The 27,787-nt window shown below is 35.8% G+C and overlaps 1 protein-coding gene across 1 annotated transcript in view; it reads right to left on the bottom strand.

Moving 5' to 3' along the window:
• Positions 1 to 27,787, bottom strand: part of MMP16 (matrix metallopeptidase 16) — a gene marked incomplete at both ends in the record, with an annotated part of 163,000 nt that overhangs the window by 33,985 nt on the left and 101,228 nt on the right. The window contains 2 exons of the mRNA XM_084213146.1: positions 6,027 to 6,244; positions 9,205 to 9,366. Of these exons, the coding sequence (XP_084069272.1) occupies positions 6,027 to 6,244; positions 9,205 to 9,366 (380 nt within the window). The remainder of the gene's footprint in view (positions 1 to 6,026; positions 6,245 to 9,204; positions 9,367 to 27,787) is intronic.

Below are 27,787 nucleotides of genomic sequence, written 5' to 3'. Positions count from 1 at the left end.
CATGACTAATGGGAATTTTACTAGGCAGATAGTACAGACTATTAATCAGTTCAAGTTGCTTGTAAGTTTCAATAATTTGTATATCAATTATGTTGATATCTTTGTAAATAAAGCCCTAAAAATAGAGTTAGGATTTTTTTAGAACTTTCTATACATAAAATTTACATATATACAGATTTATATATACAGATATGTGTGTAGGTGCTAGATAATAAGTATTCCTATGACTAGGCTGCCATCTTTCCAATTGTGTAATAAAGTTCAAGACAACTTTTTAAAAAGAGAGATGGTAGAAGGATTTTAAACAGAGCTATTCTGGTACAATTATCACCCAGGTGATTACATTCTTGTCTAAATTGCTCTGCAGCTGGATGGAATATACTACCCACTTTCCAAACTGTAAGGAACAGATTGTACTTCCCATTTTAAGCTTGTGAAATGTGTTAGCTAGAAACCTTTCCTAGCTTTTGAAGCAGATTGAAAGGCTGAGGTAACATTTGGAGAATATTTTTACATCTGTCAGTGAAAGTATTCAATCATCAAAAACAGACAAGCTATGACTTTTTAGCATCCCAGCATGTCCCTGCTTGTATCCTCATGACATCCCACAATTTGGTTTTGTTTCATAAAACAACCATGCTGTACATTTCCAGTTAGCTTGGTATTAAAATCCTCACTGAGTTTTTGCTGCTTTTCTCTTCATTTCCAACATATAAACTGAATTACCTGAATTAAAGCAGCTCTCCTTCCCTGATTAGTTCAAAACTGGCAAACTCCATCAAGCAGTTCTTCCTAACATGATACAAAAAATAGGGTAAAAGGAGTCTGCTCTCTGCAGACATAGCTAGTTCTGAACTATTGTTCCAAGTCTTTTACAGCTAAGATGTTAAGTGGTTTTCCCTCTCAGATCACAAAGTGCCTACTTCCTCAGGATCCTCTGCTGAACTTTCCCAGGCAGCAGTTGACAGCTCAGACACCCACAGCATGACACGACAAAAACCAGCTACACAAACAGACCACAAGAGCTCTGAAAAAAAGTCTGCTTTCAAATACAGTGAAATCAAGTCTCATGCTATAGCTATTTCTTTGCCTTCTTTGCCTCTGCATCTATTAGTAGTATTTTCCCTCTGTCTCACAGATTTTTAATTAGATTAAATAGCCAATGCTAAAATGCTTTAAAAGTTTCTCGTGTGTTTACCACATATCAAGAAACAGATTATTTTTTCCTTTTGTGTTTAATGGCATACTCCATATAAATACACAGCCTAAGAGGGATATTAAATGGAATCTATACTGTTACGTATGAAAGCAATCACAGTCTAAACTAATGCCAAGGAGTAATTACAGCCTAATTGCCTTGGCTTGTTTGGCATGTCATAAATGTTTTTACAATGGTTCTTAGCAGATCAAGAGTCAAAAAACAAATTTCTGCACGTTGTGGAGAAATTACTACAACCCGTTAAGGCCTTCCTCAAACTGGTTCCATATTCTTCCATCTGCAGTGTTCAGAAGACATTTCTCTGAGCTGTAAATGCTATTTGTCTGCTGGACAAAATTCTTTATCTAATACTTAAATTACATGTAAGCATACACCACAGAATATGAAAGTAGTTTAAAAATGCTGCTCTCCAAGGAGTTAACTTTTCCAACACAAATTCTAAAACCGTTAGAGATTATATAGGATGCATTCATTTGTTTCCTAGGGATTTAGCATTAAACAAAGGACCAGTGCAACCTCTGTGAAATGTGCTTCTGTGAAACAAAAACCTGTGTCACATAAAAAAGGACTGTAATTTGTCCCTCTAATTTGATGTTTATGAAGGACCAATTCTACATATCCTTACTTTTTAAGATGCAACTTGCTCAAGAAAGCAGGATTTTTTAAAATCTGTGAGACTGAAAAGAATGTAAAGGAAAAGGATATTGCCAGCAGTCACGCTGTTTGATGAAGAAGAGCTACAGGTAATTTTCTTGCCATGGAACAAAGTGTGAATTGCACAGGACACAGGAAAAAAGTTGAAGTATATGCTGCAAACTTCTTCACTAATGGATTTTTTCTGAAGACCTTAGACAATGGGGTTTCTTTTCATGATGCAGTAGCCCTGGAGGTACTCTCAGGAGATGTTAATAAGTCAGTATTGTCGGATACCACATATTGCTACACACAATGGCAGAGAGGATTTTCATTAAAGGCAGACACTGTCAGACCATTTTGACTAACTTGCCCAGAAAAGGAAGGCCTTTCTTTTTCACCATTTTCAGCCATTTTTCTGTGTCCCAGGGGACTTGTAACTAAACAGAAGAAGAAAAGATTGGAAATGAGTGTGACAGCAAAATAGTAATTGAACTGAGTATAAATACAGAAGCTAAGAAGCTCTCCAAAGATAAAAACTTGGCACACATGAATTTGGGCATAGAAATTCTTCTGCCCTGATAGTTCCTTGTACCAATTCAAGCATGAATTAAATAACACCAGCATTTATCAGTTGGTGGCAACTGAAACCAATAGTTACGATGTATTGATTTTAACAAACATTTTTATTGGGTAGCATACTGTGTCCCTGAACCTTACAGCTGGCAGGGACATTTTAAGGGCATCTAATTTAAAAAATTCTGGAAGAAATCCTCTTAGGACAATAAATTTATATGTCAGTGATATTGATATGTATTAATTTGGTGTAAAACAATTACTTTTTCTTTAAAATTCAGTAATTCCTACCCCAAAAAAATCTGATCTGTAAAATTACATTTTTTTTTGGTGATCATTGGAGAATCTTTAGAAGGTTGATTTCTTAACTTTTGTGTTTAATATTTATGTTAGATCAAGAAGGGTTCCCCTGGTTTTCATCTCTATACCCTAGAATTTTTATCAAGTGTTTCTAGGACTGTTACTTTGCTGAAGTGATGGCAAAACAATAAAAAGGGATGAATAAGTGTAAATTGCATTTTCTCCTTAAACTTAATGATATTCAGTTTTACTCTGGATATATCCATTAGAGAATGACAGAGAGTCTTAAAACCAAAGACAAAGCTCATTAATTTTGACTGAATATAGAAATTGTTTCTAATATTCTGTTGCTCTTAAGTATACCTAATAGCTCAACAGCCAAGAGAAAACAATCTTGAAATTAATAATGTTTGTCATCTACCATGAAAATCAACAGTATATCTCAACGTGTCAGATTTCAGGCTTCCGTTTTATGCTTAAATTAGAATTTAATTATTCAAAAGTGCTCAAATTCTTCAACTCTGTGGCTAAGTTCCCAAGCAATTCCAAGGATTATTTAAACAAATTGAGCTCCTGAGTTTGAGACCATGAGAAAAAAAAACCTGGCTATTTTCAATTTGAAATCGGTACATGGCATACATTCCGTTCAGGAGGCAGTAAAATCTGCCACTACACAATAATTACAGACCTCTGGAAAAGAAAGAAAAGGTTTTAATTTGATTAGCCTCCAACTGTATTCATTTAGCTCATCTGGGAACTATCCAGCAATAATTCTTCCAATGAAGGTCATAATTCTTCTTTAATTGTTTCCACCTGGTACAGTGCTGTCATCAATCCCCTGTTCTCCACCTTTCTGTACTTGGCTCCCAGCCCATCACTCATGCCCTCCCTGTCTTCCCTTGCACTATCATCAAGGACCAAGGGAAAAGAGGTTTGGGTTATTTTTGTTGTGACACATCACAGAACCTCCAGCTTGGTTTCCTCCTTTGCTGGATGATTTCCCTGTGTTCAGTCCCTATATCTGTTTACCTCCCAAGAAACTAACTCCTGCCCTTTTTCTGCTATATTCAGACATGCTGAGCTTTTCCTTATAGCCTGTCCCACACCCCAGGATTCTACAAAGTTGACTTTTCTAACTCTTCCTCTTTTCTGCCCCTTTTCTAGTCCTCTTTATAAATTACCCCCTGCTACCCCCTCAAAAAATCCCAAACAGTTCATAAAAATCCTTTAGCAGACAAAATCTTCACTAGCAAATTAATTTATGAACAAAGCACTTGGATCACTCAGGCATTAAGACACTCATTCTACAAAGTAAAAATCCCTGTACTTAGGCAAATTCCACTGCTTAGCACGCTAACCCAAGGCACGCCTTGTTATGTTCCCAGGCATCCTGAGGAGAAAAGGGAAACTGAAGGACCCTAAAGAAATTAACCTCAACAAAGGTGACCTCTTACTTCCCTTCCTAGCACATTGCTTTTATGATTGCAGTGACTTCATTTGGGGAGTCAGACTGTATACATGAAATCCGGAAGGCTTCTGTCACTGGTCATTTTTCTCTGAGAGAGGTTTATCATATTTCCTCATTGGAATGATCATGAAAGGAATTTTAATTTTGGAATATAAATGCAGTCAGCACACTAGCAAGCAGACACACTTTATAGTAAATATGTGGTGTTAGGCAGTAAGCAGTAAACATTTTTGAAGAAAACTTAATTTGTTTTCAATCAGACCAGATAAGAGTGATTATTAATGGTGGTGAATATATTTATCCAGGAACACAGGCTTGCCTAGACAGGAAATTTTGTATTAGTGGAACAGAATTTCTCAGTTTATTGATTTATGTCTAAACTAAATGAGAATATGTTCTATTGCTCTTGAGGTGGATGACATGAGATTGAAGTAGGTATTTTAATATCCTGTTTAATGTCAAGTTAGAAAATTAGGTTCTTCCTCAACCTTTGAGTTTTAGTCATAAAAGACTGATGGTTCAGGACCTCCCAGTGTTTCACCATATACCATCTATTCAAATGGAATGGGCTGACAGCCCTAGGCTGCAAAAATCCTTAGCTGTTTATGGGAAAAATATTTCCTGTCCATTGGATTGTGAAGTTAGCTCAATAATTTTGAATGAATTAATGTAAAGTTATTTGTACATGTTTTTTAGATATGCTGAAGAAAGTGAAAGCCTGGGTAGCATAGCTAATAAGGTTTATCTGGTAAAATAGATTATATAAAAAGAAAACACATAAGGGAGAAATTAGTCCTATCAGAAAGGACAACAAAATTGAACAGGGAGCTTCATGTTTGGGACAAATACATTGCCTTTTCCTTGCCCCTTGCACATTGCTGAAGAGAAAATGCTTATCTAGTCACATGAAAGGCCCTTCTTCTCTACCTATAACACTGAAGATAAAAAGGCTCCTGTCACACATTTACAAAACAAAAATCTCACACTTCCAATTGCTTAAGCAAATGTGACATGCTGTTACTTCAGTAAAACAGATTATCTTGTTGCTTGTTTCTGAATCTTTTGCACAACATTACCTGACAGGAAACTGGTTTAAGAGACTGAGCAATAATGATTCTGTAATTTTTCTTCAGCATTCAATGTTTTCTGGAAACCATACTGCAGATCATCCTCCCAAAGATACCTTTGATGTCCATGAGTCTCAGCAAAGTGCTTCTATTAAAAGACTGCCTTTCAGTTCTGTTTGTTTATTTCAATTTGTTGTATATATACCACATTATCAGCTCAGAGCAAGAAGATGAATGGGCATAAATAATGCCAAATTTGCAGTAAGAATTTTGTGGCAAAGACCTTTAGTAAGATATTGTGGTTTCAATGCAACCACAACACAATGACAAACTTCCTTTGTAAATGACAGATCTAATCATAAAGTTAAAATTGTAGTTCCATGGAAAAAACTCAAGTACTGAAGACACGGTATCTACTGTATGTTGGCATGTGGCTGTATTCCCAACAAAACCATCCCTATTATTCATGAATTGATTTACACTTTTTATCTTTGCATAACATGCAGTATTTATTTACCCTTACATTTTGAGGCATTACAGTTTCTGCTGACATGGGTATTTTCTTAAAATAGAACATTACAGCAGTCCCCAGCTAGATGTTTAAGCCATGTGTATGTTTATTTTTAAATTTTTTTCTTGAACCTTCTAACTGCAAGCAGGCTGGGAATGTAGAGTCATGAAGAATGAGAGTTTGCTTTATTAAAAAAAAAAAAAGAGAAATGTAGACATTTGATGTAACACTGAAAAATTCACAGCCTCCTACCTTAAAAACAAACATTTCCCGGCGAAGAATAGCCAGAGTGTTGAAGTTCCCATCGCAGATGTTAGGCTTGGCTCCGGGATAGGAAGGTTTGTCACCAGTGGGTGGCCGGGGGGGTTTAGGTTGCCTGTCATTCTTTCGTGGGTCTGCTGGAGGGACTGAACGATGCGGGGGCACTGTTGGCAGAGGTCTTGTTGGTGGTGGTATCCTGTCAGGTGGACCTTTAAAAATACAGCAGCTGGATGTAATACACAAACCCACTAAAGGAAGCATACACAACAAAACCAGCTGTAAGCTGCACAAACCCAACAGTGAAAGGGGAATGAAAAAGTGACCTAACCTACCTTTCTGCTGTTATTAAATCATTGAGCCATAGAATCATAGCATATGATGAGTTGGAAGGGACCCATTAGAATCCCTGAGTCCAGCTCTTGGCTCTGCCCAGGACAACACCACAAAAGTCACACCGTGTGCCAGAGAGCATTGTCCAAATGCCTCTTGAACTATGTCAGGCTGGTGCTGTGACTGTTTCCCTGGGGAGCCTGTTCCAGTTGCCAACTAGGCGGTGGTTATAAAGGGTATAAAGAATGACAACCAAAACCAAGGAAAATATTTAGTTATCATTATCCAAAAACTTCCTTTTAGGAACAAAATTCAAATAAAACCTTCAAAACATGCTTAGGCCACCATCTCTTCAGATGATAAATAGTTCAAAGCAAATGGTTTACCAACTGAGTAAGAGCTCTTATAACAGAATCCTTTTCTCTCACACAATAAAATGAAGATCTTGTTCCTTATAAGATCATCATGATTCAATAGATTTTCAATATATATTTTTAATCTATAGTCATCAATTCACGCAGGCACATATGTAGCATACCTGCTACTTACTACTGACCAAATTTTTAGATCAAGTAATGTCATATTCATTAAAGACAGGACAATCCCAGCTTTTTCCAATGTCCCTTGGTATGGACAGCAGCTCCTAAAACTGGACCTCAAATTCTAGGCATGTATACAACACACATACTCCATCACCCCCCTGCCATGATTTAAATATTTTCTTCAAGTGAAAAACAAAAACTCTGTAGAGCAGTCATGAAACATTTTTCTTTTTTCAAATATATTCTTTGTCAAAATATACTGAGTTTTATGAAATTACTATCCCACTCATAGTTTCTCTACCTGCAAGTCATCAGGCCATCCCAGGCAGACACTGATCATAACCCTAAATGACATAATGAATGACATGAAATGAGTGTACTGGAAGTACCTGCCCCTCTCTACACATATCAGCAACATTTATCTTTCGTGGGCAAAAAGATAAGAAGCTTCACTTATAGCTTCATGTCTGCAAACAAGATGAATGTTTTAATTTTTGCTCACTCTATTTAGGCCTCTCTCCAAATAATATAAATAGATAATACACTTTGACTTTAAAAAAGAAATACTGTTTGCAAGACCACCTTCAGAAACATTTTTGAATAGTAAGACAACTCTAAAACTGCACAAATGACATTTGAATTTCTGAGAATTTTATGAAAAACCACACACTTTATAATAAAAAAAAGATGGATTATATACGGAAATCTTAAACTTGCCAAATGGTTATCATGAAATTTAATAAGGAATTTGTTTCATTCACAATTTTAAGGCTTGTGACATTTATAATTTAGAGTTAATAACAGTATTTCAAGGAATACTGCGGACCGAAGTAATTATTTTAATAGGTGTGACATTTTTATTGAAGCATATGATTCCAGATCACATCTTGATTTTAAAGGGAGCAAAGGAATCAGTCTGCAGTAGCTCGTGTTGGAAAGTTTTTAACCCCAAATAAAAGTTTTTTTATGCCATTTGGTGGTGATGTCAGATATTACTTCCCAGGGGTAACACATTTCTCCTAATGTATAGCCCACAGCTGTTCAAGCTTAGCAGCTAGTTTTCAGCAAAATATTCTTGTCTAGCCTTTAAGTCTAGACTACAAACTAATGAGGTCATGAGAAACAACCTTCCTTCCAGCTAATCACACAGGAAAAAACCCAACCAACCAAACAAAACTTGATCAGCCAATCATTCTGAAATTGCTATTTATGTTTATGAAAATATCTATCTGTGCTTTTGAATATGATATTTTAAAATTCTTGTTACTATCACACCACAGAATCTGCAGATTTCTAGTTAGCAGTACAGTAATTCCACATGATCATAGTTGTCCTTTCTGGTAGGAAAGATAAAGAAGGAATGGCTCTCACAATATTCAACATAAAGACAGCAAACTTTGAACAAGAAAAACTGGAAGTGAAGAATTTAATCCAGTGCAGATTTAATTAAGGAATATTAAGCAAGGCAATATCAAATTATATGCACCGGATAGAGAGCATTAACATGGAGATATGATGAAATTTTCAATTCTAAAAATCAAATAAATCTTTAAAGAAAAAGAAATTAAAAGTATTAACATATACCAATAGAATCAAAGTCATTAAAACCAAAACTAAAGCAATGTCTTTGGTAGTTTAAGGGATAGTAATATGGAAGTTAGTTTTACATTCAAACCATAATCACAATTATGTTATTGCTTTGAATTTTAAAATAAAATCAATTGCCTTGTTAAATGCAGTATTTATTTGCACCACATGTATTTTATATCAGGCCATAAAAAACTAAACTGAACATATTTTAAATATAGTACTCCCTTCTTTACCCTCTGTAGGGACTATAACAATATTTTGAGATCAATTTGTTATATATATCATAAGAAAGGGTATTTATGGGACCTCAGATTTTGAGGGAATCTTTCTGTATTATTACTGATAAACTGAGAAGCAATCAATTCATCCACTTACATGAGTTTGGACACCTGTGTAAATAATCTCATTATACTTAAAGACCTGAATTTCTTAATATTTACAAAGTTTGGAATAATTTTGCATGAATTTTCTCTATGGATTTTTAAGACATTTAAAATTACTATTCCAGATGAGTGCAGATTTGAATATAAGTTTTGAACAGTGAGAAACAGAGTTAGAGCATTCTCAAAATCTTTGGATGTTTCACTCACGCACAACAACTGGTGAAGTCCACACTAATGAACCCTTTGGAGAGGTGATATGGCCAGGAGGACCTCAAGTTATTCTAAACCAAAAAACTTGTGTTGTCTGATGAGAACACAACATACCGTATATCTTCTGGATGCCCTGTAAATCGTCATTAGGTAGTTTGAAGTTGTCAGTTTCCATATATTGGTAAAATGGAGCCATGATTGCAGTGGGATCATTAGAGTGCTCCAAGCCCAGAGCATGTCCGAGTTCATGCACTGCGACCAAAAAGAGATCGTTTCCTGTGAAGAGAAGGAAAAGAAAAGGACCTTTGAATCCACAAAGCTAGTAAAAAAATAACACACATGGAGGACTCTTGCAAGATGTTTTCACTGCATTAGAGTCTCACAAGGTAATGAGTTGTAATTAATGGATCATCAAGGATATCAAGGATAATGCGGCAGAAAAGACAGATTTCTCCTTTTTTTTTTCTAACAAGGAAACCATTATGCTCTAATATATGGTACTCTTACAGTCATCATAAACATAAACCTTTTTTAATTGATACACACGGTAAGTATAGGGTTCAAGTGTCATAGCTTACGTCTAGGCTTTTGTGAAATTTGTGACTTGAAGCTGATGTTGCCATGAACCCAACTAAAAATGCTTTCATCCAGACATAGTTCCAATAGGAAAATATCTTGGCTTTGTTTGGTAAACTTCACAAACTGAAGACTACCTATTTCGGATAAGCCCCACAGAGAACTTAGTCATTGAAACACTTGTAATCAGATCCCTGCTGATTATATGTAGATGTTGTCAGTTTCTGAATCACTGTAACTAAAATCCTAATGAGGAAAATAGATGTCCTAATATATTCCCCTGTGCAATTCCTTGTAATAACTGTAGTTTTATATTTAAGTTTTATAACTTTTTAAATTTTTGTAGGACTAAAGAAAAACCCCAGAGCCACACACTCACATTATAGACCAGTTTAATGTTTTTGTTATTCTCTTCTCTAAAGTATCTTTAAATTTTTTATTACAGAGTATTAGATAAAACTGGAAGACTTGGCAGTAGAATGTGGCACTCTTCTGAAGCAAACACGAATCAAAGCCAATGGGATCTTTTCTAAAAAAAAAATTCTAAAAAAAATAGACAAAATTAATTTTGTCTATTTTTGCACATCCAATATTTTGTTCTGCATATCTTTCTATGAGTCTTCCATACAGATTCTGTTGTACTTAACCTGTCACAAAATGAGACTTTAGAAAAGTGGTTTAGATCAGGAGGAAGATTCCAGTTGTCTGAAAAGGGCTAAATCCAGAATATGGCTCATTTCACCACCTAGGGTTGGAAAGAACCATCCTCCAGAAGTGTGATCCCATCCCATTGACAAGAGAAGTACTCTAGATCAGCAACTTATGCTGGCCATCTAATTTTTCAACACTGAACTCATGTGAAACTGGTGTAACCTTCAGTAAGTAGTTTATTGATGAAAGTATAAATAATGAAAGGCTTGAGCACTGGCCTGATAGTCATATATTGGTTGGGAATATGAAAAAAAAATGCTCAACCTTAATTCTTATCCTATAATCTGTAGATTCTTTAGGGATAGACAGTTATTTTCCACTGCTGGAGCTTGATCTGGAAGTACTTTTGAAATGTCAGTAGTAATAATATTGTTGCATCAGCAACAAAATTGCATGTATATACATTACAGTACTTTGAGGACATAGTTGAGAGTATTTCAATTTCTCAAGCATTTCCTCTTGTTGTCACAATAAAATAAACTTTATCCAAAGTACATATGGAATAGGAAACACTAGATGCCTTCATGATGTATGAAGCCATGCTGATGTCTGTAAAATAAATGTTTGAATGAAATAATGAAAACAGACACAAGTAAAACTATATTCTTAGTTCACAGTCTTCTCATAACTTCTGATTCTTAATTTGAAAATATGACAACTAAATGTTCTTGATGTTCCATTCAATATAACTGTGCAAAAAAATCACATCTTTCAAAAATTAATGTGACATGATGGGCTTTTAGAAATGAGAAGTTTATCCTATCATTTATAATTATGTGGTTTCCAGATGAAATGTTTTATGACAATATTTTTCTTGGATGCAGCTCTTTTTACAGCAAAGCAGAATCTCAATTGCTGTTTCAATAGTTTTGATAGGCCTGACTCTCCTGGTGACTAATGCTCTTGATATCTGAATCTGCCTTCAGACAAAGCTGATCTTGACATCATCTCATATGAATAATCCACAGCTTCTGTACCAAACATCAGCATAGGAAGGGATGCACAGAAATAACTTTGTAAAAGTTTTCATTCTGCACTTATAATGGAATAATTAATGTAATTTTAAATAATCATAGGTTGAAGATGGCAAGACAGAGAAGAAGAGCATGTTACTGTACTACAGCTTTCATACTATGATGAAAAGTCTCACATTATTTTTCAATTCTAGTCTGAGTTTTGTGAAAGTTCTAAACTAGGCTTATTAGAAGGCAAAATTTCTTTCCCTGGTATTAACTTGAATATTTAAGAAGAAACATTCTTTTTCTTTTCAGACCTTTTGAAAGCAAATTTCTTTCCTATACCCATGCTTCCTCCATCATAACTAAGAATATTAACTAAGTCTTATATTAAAAATGCACTAACAACTTGGCCACATTTTATTTACTATATTTTCAAATTGCTTTGAAATAAAAGTATTTATGCTACCACAGCCATTAGGCTTGTTACTGTCAGTAGATGAAACAGTTTTCTATATGTTTTACCTCTACTTTTTGAGGCAGGAAGTCTGGGAAGTTAGCTAGTTATGATTTCTAAAATTTCAAGAAACCGCAATTAATCACAGTCTTGGAAGACTCTATTACAACTACTTGTGCCATTTATGCAATACATGAAGACTCAATACATCCTTTGATTCTCAGTCCTTATTGAGTCCCCTTACAAATTTCCAGCAATTTCTACATTTTGTTCCATGTTGATCTGAAATAAGGTGAAATACATAGTAACAGGGAAATAAATAAAACCAACCAGAATCACAGATAATGAGCATATGGCAGAGCACTTTTACAGTAGTACTAAGTGACAGTGGGACCATGTCAGACAACAGATATTATGCAGGGACTGCCTGTTTCTCCTTTCTCTTTTGGATAGGGGAGATTATGTAAAAAAAAAAAAAAAAAAAACAAAAAACCAAACCAAAACAAAAAAAACCCCAACCAATCGACCAACCAACCATCCAAAAACCCCCAAACATTCCATTCAGTGTCTGACTGTCCCTCTGGATTTAGTCATTTCCACCTCATGCAATGCAACTTGTAGCCATCAGGGGAGCCATTAAGTGTGGCAAAGGCAGAACAGCCCTTGAGCAAATGAATAAGGGGGAAGGGAGAAGGTCAGAGGAAAGAGCTGGGAGAATAATATTCTTGCCTGGGGTGACGATGATTTAACAGGGAACATATTTTCTACTCGTAGCCAAATAGCCCCATTATTCATAACAATTTCCATCAAGAGTCATGATTGTCTCCAGGGCATCCTGAATTTGAACTGACCCAAATAACTTAGTGCAATTGGAACTCAGGTTTAAACCAGTCCAAGATGAGCTGTCTGAGTCCAGGACAGGTAGGGCCTTATTACTATCTGAGTTTCCATCCTTTCTGCTTTGCATACGATTAGATTTCTCTAATTAGGCAACAATTATTCAGTGCCTCTTTGCTTTAGGGAGCAGACTTGCCCTGAGTATCTCAAAGTTACTATAAAAAGCTCCTGAGAGTGCAGAAGGACAACCTCCTGTAAGTCTTGCTCTTTTTCTGAAGGCTGCACAGAAGAGTATTTGAGACTGCAAGGTCGATGGTAGCCTACCTTCAATTCCTTGGGCAGTGCTCAGAATAACCTGAAGAAGTGTAAAAACAAGTGAGGATTCATATTCAGGCTAGCTTTGTTATTCTATCGATACTGGGGAGTTTTTACATTTTCAGTTGCCACCGTTGAAGAAGAGAGTCCCAAATCATTTTGTATTTCAGTATATATTGCCCAAGTAGGACATATTTCAGTCCACGTGGCAAAATGAAGCACCATCACAAAATTGAACAAGTCATAACAGAGTTAAAATGCATATGACTACAAAGATTTTTAAAGCAAATGTTGCCACTGAGGATACACAATGGTGAGTACTCATTGTCATAGTCTCAGTTGCATCTTGTTGTATACCCACAGAGTAGTAGAAAAATATTGGAAAATATATTTCACAAGTCCAAAACTTGTGTGTCTCTATTTTTGTGTTCCCCATTAGTATGGAGATTTGGAATAGAATGGCTGTAAGCTCAAAAAGTTTGTGATTGTTTTTATTATTTTAACCCAAGTTTGATTTCACAAGGGAAGAAAAAAAAGATACCGTTTGTAAAGAACTAAGATAAAATTATTATTTTTATACTGACACTTTTCTCTGAGGCTATAAACTATTTTAGGCACTAAATCTGCCTGACTTTAAAAACACTGCCCAAACTCCAGAATATAAATATGTATTAATGTATCAAATATTCAACAGTCAGCAGTGTGGAGCATGTTCTATGGGGAAGCCTTTCCCTGTAGCTAATATATACACTATTTTTCACATCTACGAATAAGCAAAGCTAATATGTTTGTCCACAGTAAGCTATTAAGAAAACCTAGTTCTGAAGATAATAATTTGCATTTGAAATGGTGAGTTCAATTTATAAAAGCAATAACTTAATGGCTTAACATGTGACCTCAATTTTGAAGACTTTTGCATCCCAAGGAAAAGAAAAAGAAACCCTAGAAACTGAATTTCAAGTTAAAAACAATTGTAAAAATACAAAGATATTTTACACATAGACATATACTTCTTCTTCCATAGACTATTGCATTTAATTTTTCATCATGGAGAGAGGTGTTTTCTAATTAAATTCACATCAAACTGAAATTTAAATCTGCACAAGACTTCTATTATAGTCCTATTAAACAAGACAGTATCTCAAAGGCAAACTTACAAATAATCAGAAATATTACACACACACAAAATACCCATTGCTTTCAGTTCAGTGTATGAAGAATTTTCATTTTCATTATTCTGTTCCTTTGTACCACCTGATGAATCCAAACAGCTGAAATGCTACAAACTGTACAGTAAGAGTCTTACTCTATATAGCATACAAAAAAAAAAAAAAAAAAAAAAAAATCCTTGTTATCTCTGTTTTTTATCCTTTCCAAACAGGACAGAATTTTGAAGATGCTATTTCAACAGTCAGTCATAAAACCAGATTCTTTCTCTCTCTAACCTTATTACAATAGAGCAGAACTGAGCAAATATAGTATGTATGCACTTACATAAGCACCATATATGTATATATATGCTATACTGAGAGTATACATGGGCCTAAATATAAATCATAGGAATACTCTTACCCAAATAAAGGGGCTACATTTTCCAGTCTAAGAATTCCTATCCAGTTGCTTGAAATTATCTCAGACTTCTGCCATTGGCACTAAAATTTGGTAGCCTGGTGTTTATTTTGGAAAGAGAGTTTTGCTAAAAGATGGATGGAGCACCTTTGAAAAATGAAGAACAAAACTTTTTTTTTTGTCATTTTACATAAAAGCGTATCATATAGAGCACATCCACTTTCTGCATGAACTTAGCTTATCTATTTTTTCCACATTTTATTTTAAACAATCATTTTTCAATAATATATCTATATATTTAGGCTTTTTCATTTTCACAAAACACAGTGAAATAAGAATGTCTTCTTTCACACTATTAATACATAAAATGCATAATAAACTCCTTTCCAGTAGGCTTAGTGATATATATATATATGTGTGTGTGTGCATATATATATGCAGACAAGACAGGAGGTACAGACAGTTTGTTATATACAAAGTCTGTTCTAATTACATAGTCTATAATTTAGAATACCTACAACCATATGTGTATATTTTTGATAAACTATTCTATTTTAAAAATATTAACAGATTAGTGTGAAATTCAAAATTGCTTGCTTGAATTTTGACAAGGGCACATTACTATAGAGCAAGGCTGTCTACAGGTGACTCAGATTATTCATGAGATATGATGAGAACATTTGAGTTTAGAGGCCTGTGAGTCTATCCTGGCAGTGCTTTACTGTTTCTGCATATTTTGGGCAGAATTTAGAAGAAGTCAAAAGCCCACTTTCTTTTATAACACATATCAGCCTGTACTTTAGAAGGCAAAGACATGCAAAAGACAAGAATTTCTGACTTACTACTTCGATCTGTTACCAACCACATTCTACAACTTTTAGTAAATCGCTTGAAACAGGTGGAATTAATTTCTTTAGGTGTTCTTAAATTTTTTTTTATAAAAAGCATGGATATAAGAATATTTCCACATTTTTCTCACAGTTTCAATCACTAGTAATGAAAAAATTTGCAAACCACTCAGACTAGTGAATCAATACCAACTTCCCCAAAGAGAGACAAGTGATGCAGGGAGAGATGATCCTAGGGGAGGGAGAGAAGATGTGAGAGTTTGCTTCAATGGGATGGTATGTGTTCCTTCTGAAAATATGATGCTTATGTCTTTATTTCCATCTTTGAGGACACCCTGATGTGACAGGAAATCTAACAAACTAAACAAACTCCTACATTTATGTTGAATCTCTAGCTCCTGGGATCAACTTGTTCATCACTCAGGTCCACTACTGAATTTGTATATTATTCTCAAATGGCATTTTCATTCTACTAGTAATAAAGCCATACTGATGAACAGAATAAAAAAATTATTTTGGATGTTTTCATGGTTGTGTTTAGACAATGCCTATCTTAAATAAATTTGACTTTTAATGGAATTTTGCATTTTGCTAGAAAAGCTCTTCATATTACAAATGCTGCAAATACTGTAATACCCTCACTTATTGATGCTCTTTCCGGTATTTTCAGTGTTTCTGTTTTTATTTTTTAGTGGGAAAAATAAGCTAGAGATGTACTTAAAACTGCTTTCTGAAGGCTATGGAAATAAACACATGCTGGGATTGAAGATTTGGATATGTACATGAGAAGAGCACGTATCACACAGTCCTAATCTATCCTGCATGTCTGGTCCCTGTGGGTCACTCATGTGAAGGGAATGTACATCTTTCTACCACTCCTAAATGTCACTCTGAGTGAGAATAAGTGCAAGAGAACCTTAATTGTGCATGAGGCTGTACTAAAATTGAACCCTTGTCTTGACAAAAAAATTGTAGGGTTTGTCTCTAAGCCACTCAGCTAAAGTGCAGGTTTGTTAACATGGTGGCTTCTTTTGTTTTAGTTTTATTCATTTACCTCTGTGTTCTTTGTGTCCTCCTGTGAAGAAATATCTGTAAATGCTAGGAGGAAGGGCAAAATCATACTGAAAATATTCACAACAGATGTACTCTGTCATGGGTCAGAAATAACAGAAGCATAGGATGGCTTGGGTGGGAAGGGACCTTGAAGACCATTCAGTTCCAATCCTCCTGCCATGGGCAGGGACACCTTCCACTAGACCAGGTTGCTCAGAGCCCCATCCTGCCTGGCCTTAAATACTTCCAGGGATGGGGCATCCACAGTTCCTCTGGGCAACCTGCTCTAGCATCTCACCACCTTTTAGAAATCTGGAAGAGTCCTATAGATCACTGAAATCCCCTCAATAGAATGAACACAGAATTTAATTTATGTGTAAATCTTGTGTTGGCTAAATTTTTGTTTGATAAAGTAAACTACTGAGAGTAATTATAATATCCTCTAAATTAGCTCACATTAAACCTACCAAAACCAGGCTGTTATTTTCATTAGCATATCATTGCATCTTAACACAGACACAAGACTTTGAGAATTTTTAAACAGTCACATAGTGGTTTGTATATATATATATATATGTGTCTGTGTGTGTGTGTAGTTTTTATATGGACAATTCTTCCTTCACTGTTACTTGGCTTTTTAAATTCACATGAAGAAAAAAAAAAAGTCAAGATGGTTTTGTCCATGGTTTGGGTCTTTTTCATTAAACTGATGATAAAAAGAAGTGGGGATTTTGAATCCTAATTGGCAAAGTGATTAGAAGAAATAATCATTAAAAGTTCTCTGATTTGAAAAGAAGACAAGTTTTCTAAGAAGTCTGCAGACTTCAAAGAGAAACCTGATCCAAGTGTGCACCGTATTTTAAATTGAGACAACTTCAAACTGGGGATGGTGTATACAGAGAAAGTGACAGAAAGACAAATCTGCTACTTAGGTCTTACTTTGTTAAAATTTTCTCATATGAAATGCTCTGATCTATTGGAGAATCTGCTGCTAAGACCCCAGGAATTGATATCCATACAGCTGTATGCCCCTCTAGCTAGAGGGAGCACTGTAAGCCTCTCCAGAACACGGGGAATGCGGTCAGTTCGCACTAGTGACTCTTGGCACTTGTTTGCAGGGACATGACTGGGCCCCTGCCATGGAGGGGCAGCCTCCAGGATGACAGATGGCAGAGGGCAGAGCAAAGGTGCTGGAGAGGACAAGATGGTCAGGCTGCCCAGCCATACTCCTGGGCCTCCCAGCAGAAGGAAGACTATGCAAGAATTGGTTTAGAGAGGACGATGAAGGCAGGAATTCAAGCCTAGAACATCCCCGTCTCTGAATTAGAAGCTCAGCAGGACCCCAGCCTGGGGCAATCAGTTGGCCCCAGCAGGAAGAAGGGACAGTGCCAGAGGCTCCATGTTTGAGGGCTCTCAGTGCAGAGCTTCCACACTCAGGAAGGATGGGACCACACCTCTGCAACTCTGCACGCCACTATGGCCAGCCCTGCCAATGTCACAAGTAATGATTAAAAAACAAAGAACAGCTAAGGAGTGACTGTTGATTATATATGTATTTTATTTGCTGACTCTTCCTGAAGTCTAGGCCCTACTACTTTTGCTGCTTCTGCTAGCACTGCTAGCTGGATCAGAGATAACAACATGAATTCCAGGTCTCTACTGGATCTTCAGCTTCCTGAATATTCAGTGGTAATCCCCTTTCCTCATACTAACATAGTGTCAATTTCCAAACTGCATCACAAGAAATGTGCTCTGTATGATTCTTAGAAATGGGAAACTAAAAGTATGTTTACACATTACCATACTACCAACTATGCATTCAAAATTTCTGAGGTGCAACCCACTTGTGAATTATGATACTCAGACCAATACGAGTGTTTGTCTTCCCATACTGAGGGGCAGGGCACAGCCTATGCCTGCAACTACCCTTTCTGACTGCTATACTGAGCTGCTCTCAAAACAGCCACCTCTGGGGCTGAGACATTTCTTTTGACCCCAGTTGGTCCTGCTATTCTGAAGCTCTTATCACTGCAGTTCTCCTCTAGTCTGAAATGGCACGACTCAACATCACTAGTGCAAGTTATCTAGCTACTCAACACTGTAACACAAACATCTCTACCTGCACCTCTCACAGCAAGAGATGAGAAACAGGTATTTCAGAACATGATTCATCTAGTTTGTTTTAGACACCCTACTTCAAGAGGCAGAAAACCTTTCCCAGGAAGGCAATATATCTCTCTTATAACTCTAAAGGGACTCCATGAGATTAACTCAGACATAAACATCAACATATGGTCAGATTAATTCCACCCCCTCAAGTCTTCTGGCTTTTGACTTAGGTCTTTTCTTTTAAGTCACTGGCAAAACATTAATTATAGAAGTATAGGACATGGACTTAAGTGATATATGTACAAACCCAGGCAGTACTTATCATAGGCTGACTTGGAGGACACACTTAAACTTTAAAAAAAACAAAACAACCAGACAAAAAATATTTGGCACAGAAAATGTTGCTCTTTTAACTTCTCTGGGGTTGTTTGTTTTTACTGCTTTCATCTTTTTTCGCAACCTAATGTTTTAGCTGTATATGTTTGCAGCTATTGGTGTTACCTGTTCAGCACTTTTTGGAACCAAAACGTTAGGAAGAATTCTAAATATAGATAAAAACCATTTTGGCCTCAAGAACAAATACTTTGGGCAATTTGAAGTGACGAATAGTCAGGAAAAGCACAAATTATACTCTAGACTTGGGAACGCTATTGTAGAAAATCTTCCATTAGTTAATTATATACTATTCCTAAAATTCAGACACAGTATTATATTTTAGGGTGATCTACGTATTTCTACTTTTTCAATATGCATTACGTTTCTGATTAATAAATAAATATGCACTTAAATATGTAATTACTGTATAATTCTTGTCTCGTTCTCTCAGGAAACCATGACAACATCCATATTAATTGGCAACATGATTTTTCAGATTCTGTTTGCCCCTAAAAAGGCAGGGGAAATGAGATGGCAATGCTGTATAATATTCTATAGAGCATTTTTGGTATTTCCTAAATCTGCTGTCTTGAAGGAAGTCTCCATTAAGTGTCGATAGCAATAAATAGAGACTTGAGGAACCCTGGATCCCATGAGAGTTGGAATGCTAAGCCTGATGCCTGCCTTAAATGACTGAAATGTCACTTTCTGTCTAAAGGGAGAATTTTAGGTTCATAGGTAATGCCTCTTTCCTAAATTACTGCTTCTAGGAGACCAGACTGAAAAGAAAATTAAATAATTTTAAGCCATTGATTCATTAGCTGATTTTTTTAGTAGCAAACTGTTTTTTAATTATTTGCAATAATAAAGGGAATTGTGTCTCTCTTTTTTTTTTTTTTTACTCAACATGTTCGAGATATGGCTTTTCACAAGCTCTTCAAAGCAAATATTCTTTCAAGAATGTGAAATTCAGTCTCTGGTGTGACATCTCATAGCTCATAAGGGAGTTCCTCTGTTATTAGCACTACTATTAGTTGGTATCATACATTTTAAAGAAATATTGCCTTATGGGAGGCTGATGGTAAACACTTATAAAATTCATAGACAATAAGAATAAAAAGCACTGGAACATGTTCTTTTTTTTTCCTTTCCCCCCCATTCTCTAAAACTGTCTGAAACATGTAAGAGTTATACGAAGCTCTCTTAGATTCAGTACTCAAAATCTGTTAAGCTTCTTTCTAAAAGGAGGAAATACTAAGGTAGGAGTATTTATTTGTTTGTTTGTTTGGTTGGTTGGTTGGGGATTTTTTTGGCATATGCAGCGATAGGGGGGTATTTCGTGTGTGAGAGGTTGTGGGGTCATAAAAACAATCATGAAAAGGTTGGCCCACATTTTATGTTTGGATTCATTTAAAATAAATCTATTTGTCTGAACAAAAATGGCTTCCCAATGATTTTGTCTCATATACTGCTGGGGGACATGAGAAAGACAATAAAAGAAAATGAAGCCAAAAACTCCAACACGGTTAGTTTCAACTTAATAATCACTTCAACAAATATTTTTCAACTAAATTTCCCCATGTTCTCCTAATATACTCATATGAGGGCCTGATTAAATGAATCCATTTTGGTAGATAAACTTGACTTCGCTGTTGCATAAACAGTTGTTTGAGACAATGACATCTTTAAAATTAAAAAAAAAGAAAAAAAGGCAGGGTTTTTTTCAGTGCTTTTAGGCACAAATGCTGCCAAAATTGTCTGCAAGGACCCATGCTGCCTTTCAGCTAGATGTTTCCTTGGCAGCAGAGTCGATGTAACAGACAATGTGAACTTTCCTCATTTATTCCCATGCAAAGTCAGCCAGATCTGCTTTAACACTTTTCATTAGCAGTTTAAGATGGGCTGGCTGATCACAAACCGAGGCAGATGGCAAACGCAAGCAAGCAAGCAAGTTCTGCTGGCCCTGGTGTGTGGGAAATAACCTCCAGTTGCAGTTTGAATGGATAGCTGAGTTTGCAGCTTCCCTAACTACTCCACCAAGGATTGCAGAGATCTGTGTTTACCTATGCCACCATGGAAGCAATATGCAACTCGGTGGCTCGAGCTGTGCTGCCTTTTTGGTTCAAAGCCTGCATCAGGACTGTCTCTAGCAATTACACTATGCTTTAAATATCACCTTGCTTCAACAGACATAAAAAGCATGATGTAAGATGTGCATCTTGGTCTACAATCCCACTGCTTTAATTAAGAATATCACAAAGTCAATTCTCATAACATATTCCTCAGCCTCTCTTTCAGTTTGCATAATAGGGCATCTAGAAATGCTAGGCCAAGAAGGAAGCTGAGAATAAGATATTACACACTGAGAGCCCCTGGGATGCATTAAAAGCATCTAGTCAAACACACATCTAGAACATGGGGCTGGATTCATCCACAAGACTGCTTTCACTGACTGCCAGTTTTGAACAGATTTCCCTTTTAAAAACATGCAAATGAAGTGCTTTCCTCAAAGCCATAAGGGTGTTCCACGAAAGCAAAATCCTCCTCAAAAATTATAAAAATGAGGTGAGTACTTTGCCAACAGTCACCATTTTCCATTATCTGGCTTCCTGCTGGTAGATGGGGTCCAGCAGACAGATCCTCTTGCATAGTCCTGTGTCCAGTGACCGAGTCCTCACAAGCAGCCAGGGCCATTTATGATTTTTTGATCATTTCCCATCTCTTCAATAGCTGAAAGGGATTTTTCGGTTCTCCTTTGTATACCATGATAATATTTTAAAGGATACTTTTTATGCATCAGATGCTGGATATCTGAGAGTTAAGATTTTAGGTATGATCTTGGAGTGACTAGATATGGGACAGGTGCACATCAGCAAGTACAATCCAGGAAGATTTCGAAAGTTTGAGGACAGAGGATGTTCTAGCAGCACAAAATGCACTTACTGATAAGGGAAAGACTGGTTTCTTTTTAAATACTGAAAATGTTGTGGTTTTGTGACAGGAAGTATTATTTGTGTTAATTGATTTCTGAATTAAATTGGATTTCAGGGAAAATGATGAAATTAAAAGGAGGAACCATTATTCAATATGCCTGCAACTTGCAAAGCTCCTTGAAATATTATCCTGGCATCTTCACCACTGTGTAATATTACAAATGCAATAGTTGGGTTTTGTCATCTTTTATAATATTGCTAATTCTCTCATTTTGCACTCAAATAGTTTCAATTTAAAATGGAAGTTGTACTTCCTTAACCTTGTAATTGTATGTAAACAAGGCTGCAATTCCACAGTCTCGGTCTCTTTATCCTGTAAACAAGATATGACAGAGGCCCATAAAATATGAATGGAAGAGATAAAATTATTAGAAAATTACTTCCTTACAATATGGACATCCATCTGCCTAAAAAAAAAAATCAGAAAGAAGAAGTCTTTCACGTCTGCTTAAACTACAGGACATATTGTCACAGGATGTTGTGGATACCAAATGCTTACGTGAGTTCAAAAAGAGATTACACCGATTAATGAAAGGAAATCCCTCGTAGGCTACTGAACACAAAAATATGGTCTGTGCCTCAGAAATTCAATAAGCCACAGATTACTGGAAGCTAAGAGGGAATATGCTGGGGTTTTACTGCCATATGTTTACCCTGCTCTTATTCTCTTCTTTAGGTATTTGTTAATAGCTATTAACTGGAAATAGGATATTTTGTAGGATAACCTTTGATCTGAACCCACTTTTGCAATTCTCTATTTACAAGAACATACACAAGTACTATAAAATAAAAATTCAAATAAGATATTAATCTTCCACATATTTATCCTAGTGCAGAACTAGAAAATAAGCATTCAACAACTGGAAGGTCACACTACTTGGTTACATATCAAATTTGATGTTGATAATTGCTTATTAAAAAACATACATAATCAATTAAGAGCACTATGCTTTATGAAATTAAAGCCATGTTAACATTGTAATACAGAGCTTCCTTTGATCTGAAATGCTTGGCTTCCTTTATACCAAGCCACAGCATGAGCACTGTTCAAGACACAGAGCTCCCTTAGGAGATGGTTTTCACAACTCCACTGGTTCATATTTCCAATAGCATATATCTCCTGCACTGTGTCAACCACACTGGCAGCCAAAAGAAATTTACTACAAGTTGATCTATGCAGTTCAGAGATCAGGATTTTCATAAATTTTTCTTGGCTGCCAGCACAGTGCCCACAGCAGAATCTACACACTAACTGGAGTCCAAGTACATTACACAAGACACTGTATTTGCATCAGCTCAAAGAAGCTTTTACTTGGCAACCTACAAAGGGCATGGTACAAAGTGACAGGTTTCTTTGCTTGTTTTCTAGTTATTGCCTGAAAACTTGAATAATTTTTTGACTGCTGGAGGATTAACATATAAATAAACAAAGCTGAATTATTGACTTTTTAAGTTTGTTTCACCAAAGACCGGAGCTTTATGTATATACAAGTTACAAATATCCCACATGTATTTAAGTACTTAGCAGAAATATTCTCCTTACATGTCACTGTACACTAAAACCATCTATTACTTCTGTAAGGCAGTTCCACTTATTATTTATCTATTTTCTTTGTCAGAAGAACTATTTTCTGCAAAATTTCAGTTTGGTACGCTATCTACATTGGTGAACTTGCTACAGAGGTAAAAAAGAATGCATTTTAGTTTGACTTCTATTTCGCTTGCTGGTATGAAGATAACAGTATCAAATTACCAATACTGATCAACTGTGTTTATCTGCACTTAGTTTTTGCCAAATATTTTCTTCTGCTGGAAGACACAGTTCTGTGGTCACATTTTATCCAGTAATTGGTACATTACATATCATGTCTAATGTGCTTGAAAACTAAGCTGCCAAGAAATCCTTGTTTTCCCCAAGCACTTCTAAATCTTGCCCATTTTTGAAAAGCTGCACTTGTGCAAGTAGGTCAATCTTAAATTAATCTAGTTTAAAGTAGTGCACTCTCAATTTAAACTGGTTTAACACTCCCTTAAATAGGTTTAGATGCATTCAGTAATTTCCCAGAAAAAAATAACTGCTTTAAAAAAGGTTTAAACTAACTTAAGTACATGTAGACAGACAAATGCGAAATCAATTTTGATAAACCAGTGTAATAAGGCCAATAAGATGCCCCTCTCAGTTCTGGTACGGGAAAAGACAGGATTTTTCTTCAAGCTACTAGAAAATTTACAGAGACAGTACCTATCTGAGATGCTCCCTGGCAGGACTTTGAATTTCACCACAGTCATTTAAAATATTGCCATTGAAGAAAATACTTTGAAAAATATTTCTGTCGAGGGTTTTGACAGTACAATATCTCCAAAGTACTGCTACTCCTAGGAAGAAGCCATTGTCATCTTTTTGGATTTAGATGCATCATTCATTGTCCATAATTTTTTAATTTAAAAACAATGAGGAGATATATATCACCTAAATGGATTAGAGTCATGGGAACAAGGAAATCCCTCCCTAGTCTCAAGGCTGGTATATTAAGATTTCTTCTTTCTTTTTTCTTCACTTTTTTTTTTGTTTGTCTTGTTTACAGTTTTTAAGTTCAAAAGAAAATAAGGATTTATGTTTTTCCTAATAAGTGATGATTTTTCAGATATCTACTTATGCAACATGATTTCCATTTCCTGTTCAACCCTTTACCATTTTACATCTTTAAATTCACATATTGTGGAACATTTTCCTGTAAAATCCTACCCATTTTGATTAGCTGTTCCTGAAAAGTGTTTCTTCTTCTACTGTATTTGCCAAGCACTACCAGAATAACCTGAGTTTTAACTGAGACTGCCTAGGACCACAAGATACTTGGTAAGGTGCATGAAGAAACCATCCTGTTCCAAATAATTTAAGAAGCTAAGGCTCTTATCTAGCCTGAAGTCTAGATAGGCAGATCATAAAGGAAATGGAGTCTACTGTAAGTGAAACAGCCTACTCCCATGGGAACTTAAAAAGTAGTTGAGCTAAATGGGAAACAAGAAGATGAGAGCTGACTGAAGGAAGACTGCAGTCCAATACACACTCTTAGTATAAAGCATTGAGAGAATAGCATTCCCTTTCTTTATTTAAAAAAACAAAAAGAAAGAAAAAAAAAAGAAATGTGAACCATATTTTATCCTCCAGCATCTCCCTTATTCCTGGCAAAAGAAATTCTGTTCTTGTTTCCACTCCTTCCCTGTGATGCTAAGTCCATTGTCCTTCTTTCTGGCAATATTTCTAGGATCACCTGCAGCACCATGGATGGAAATTCAGAGAAAAGACCTCCACAGCTCAGCTGGAGCTGAGGTACCAGCTGTACTCTGCTTACAGGGCATTATGAAAGCAAAGAAATATATCCTTGTAGAAAGCCTGCAAGTGTAAAATTGTATGACAGGAGTTTTTTTCCTGAGTGATGGGCCCATTAGTCTTTACTCCTACAAAAGCCTCATTCATTCTTCAGGGTGAGGGAGGAGTCAAAGCACAAATCTCTCCACAGAACACAATTGATAAGAACATACCATTGAAGTGAGAACAAAGGAAAGCAGCAATGAGCTGCGGAGATGATGTATTTCTATTTCTATTTCTATTTCTATTTCTATTGCAACTGTCCTTGGAGTCTAGAGTATGATTAAACAAAAGAAAAATACAAGAAAATTGACCAAATGTGATAAGAAAAAAACCCACCAAATCAACCAAAAACCTGAAGTATGAAGACACTGCAATTAAGTAGTCTGAATAAATTGCTGTAGTAATTAACTATACTCAGAATTCTGATTTTGTATATTATTCCTTATTTGGAATGAAAATTACTTAAAAAAAGACAACAGTTTATGAAAGCATTTCATTAAGTTGCTTGTCTTTTCCAAGGTAAATGGCATATAAACTATTTTCATTAGAAAGGTACAAGGTGAAGAATGAGGCTAGGACTTTTCAAAAGGACCTTATTTTTGCATTCTTGCTGCTAAGTAAACAAGTTGCTCTGCGTTTTTGAATCTCTCTGGGATACTGGAATAGGAATCAGAGAAAATCAGCCCCTTGGGGTGAGAGTTAGTTTAAAAATAAAAATAAATCATCAAATCTTTTTCCCATTCTACCAGATTTCAAATAATACTACAAGAAGGTGGACTATTGGAACAATGAATCTTAATATTGACACTTGCCTGGGAAAAATGACTCATAGCTAAGATCACATACATATTTTTCAACCTTCTGCTTTTCAGTGTTCTGAGACTCAGCTCAAAATGATAGGAAGCCTAAGAGAGCTGTACGTCTTTCTTTCCTGTCAATCCCAAATAGTGTGCTTTTCTTCTTTTTCCCCCTGGAAATTTTTCCCAGGCACAAAAAAACCCCAAAAACCCAACCAAAAAAACCCAAAACCCAACCAAAAAACCCCCAAACCAAACCAAACAACGACAAAACAAAACAAACAAAAAATCCCAAACCAAACACAAAAACAAAACAAAACAAAAAAAACCCAACAAGAACCACCACAACAAAACACCCAAACAAAACCAAAAAAAAAACCCCAAAACCTGCATGACCCTCCAGGATTCCTAAACACAAGCTAATCAGTAAGACAATGAAGAAACCTGGATTACCTAATAGCTAAAAGTCACCAATCAATCAAATAGGTGCCCTGCATTTTCAGAAGGAACGCACATCTCTTGATGATTCTAGGGCTACAATTACAGGGAGTTTTCTCTGGACATCAAATATGACCTATGTTCCACAGTTCCCACCATATCAACAACAAAACTAACAGTTGCCAAAATTCTTCAGAGAACTTTCATTGGTAAGATATTTTATTTATTATCATGTATTTTCAAACTAAATTCCATTTTTTATGTTGAATATTCTATTTTATCAGGAATGTCCCTCAAAAAGGTATATATAAGCACACCAAAGTGCATAAATTATTAAATTAGCAGAAAAAAAATCCAATCATAACTGTTAAACCTTTGTGATATAGATAGCAAACCTTTTTATTATAAAAGTTCAAAGTTCTAAGATACATAAAGTCACAGTTTTAGCGATAGCATCAATTTACTTTCCCTTGATTTTTTTCATCAAAATATATTAAAATACATTAATACAAGCAATAGCTTTTGAAAACTGCTCTACAAAACACAAACCTCAAAAGCCCTATAAAGAAATGAGTGCCATTTGCTAATATGAAAATTTTTTAAGTTAAAGAAGAATGAGACAGCCAGAAGTTTGTTCACTTTCATACAAGGTATTGAACTGCTCCTAAAGAGTTATCCCAATTAAACTGGCATCCTGACTTCAATGTACACATGCCTGTAGATTTTCCTGAGTGCTTCAAGCAATAGCTCCAACACCACTGAACATTATGTGCAGTATTGGTCTCCAACCAACATAAAAACCAGACACATAAAATCACCTTCATTAACCCTCACAATGCTGTGACTGACTATGTACCTGAACTGCACAAACAGAGGACTCCCACCAGTGCTCCTTTGAGCTAAAAGTGTGAAGAAGGCAAACATGAGCTGTGCAATGCCACAGTTTTTGCTCCAGTAAGAATCTAGGGTTTGTTTTGCAATAATGAAGTGTCTTGAGCCCATTGCACAACTGAGGGCTTTTACAGTGCCTTACACAGCTTTTGCTTCAACTGACTCCTGCACAGCAGAAGTATTGCACCAATGAAATCGTCACAACACCATATTTATACTCCTGAAATGCTAAATTAAGTTTTTGTTGCAGACCCCAGGCTACAAATACTGCAATATAAAAAGCTCTGAATTTTACTTGGAGGGTCTCAGGTGAGTAGGGGAAAGAAAAGGAATTAGATAAAGCCTCTCATCATTCACAAATTCAGTGTAGCATTGAAATACAACAGCTCTCCACTTCTT

The sequence above is a fragment of the Fringilla coelebs genome (assembly GCF_963513975.1).
Source record: "Fringilla coelebs genome assembly, chromosome: 1".
Lineage (NCBI taxonomy): Eukaryota > Metazoa > Chordata > Aves > Passeriformes > Fringillidae > Fringilla > Fringilla coelebs.
Note: the sequence above shows the minus strand (reverse complement) of the source record. Positions and strands in the feature narration are given on the sequence as shown.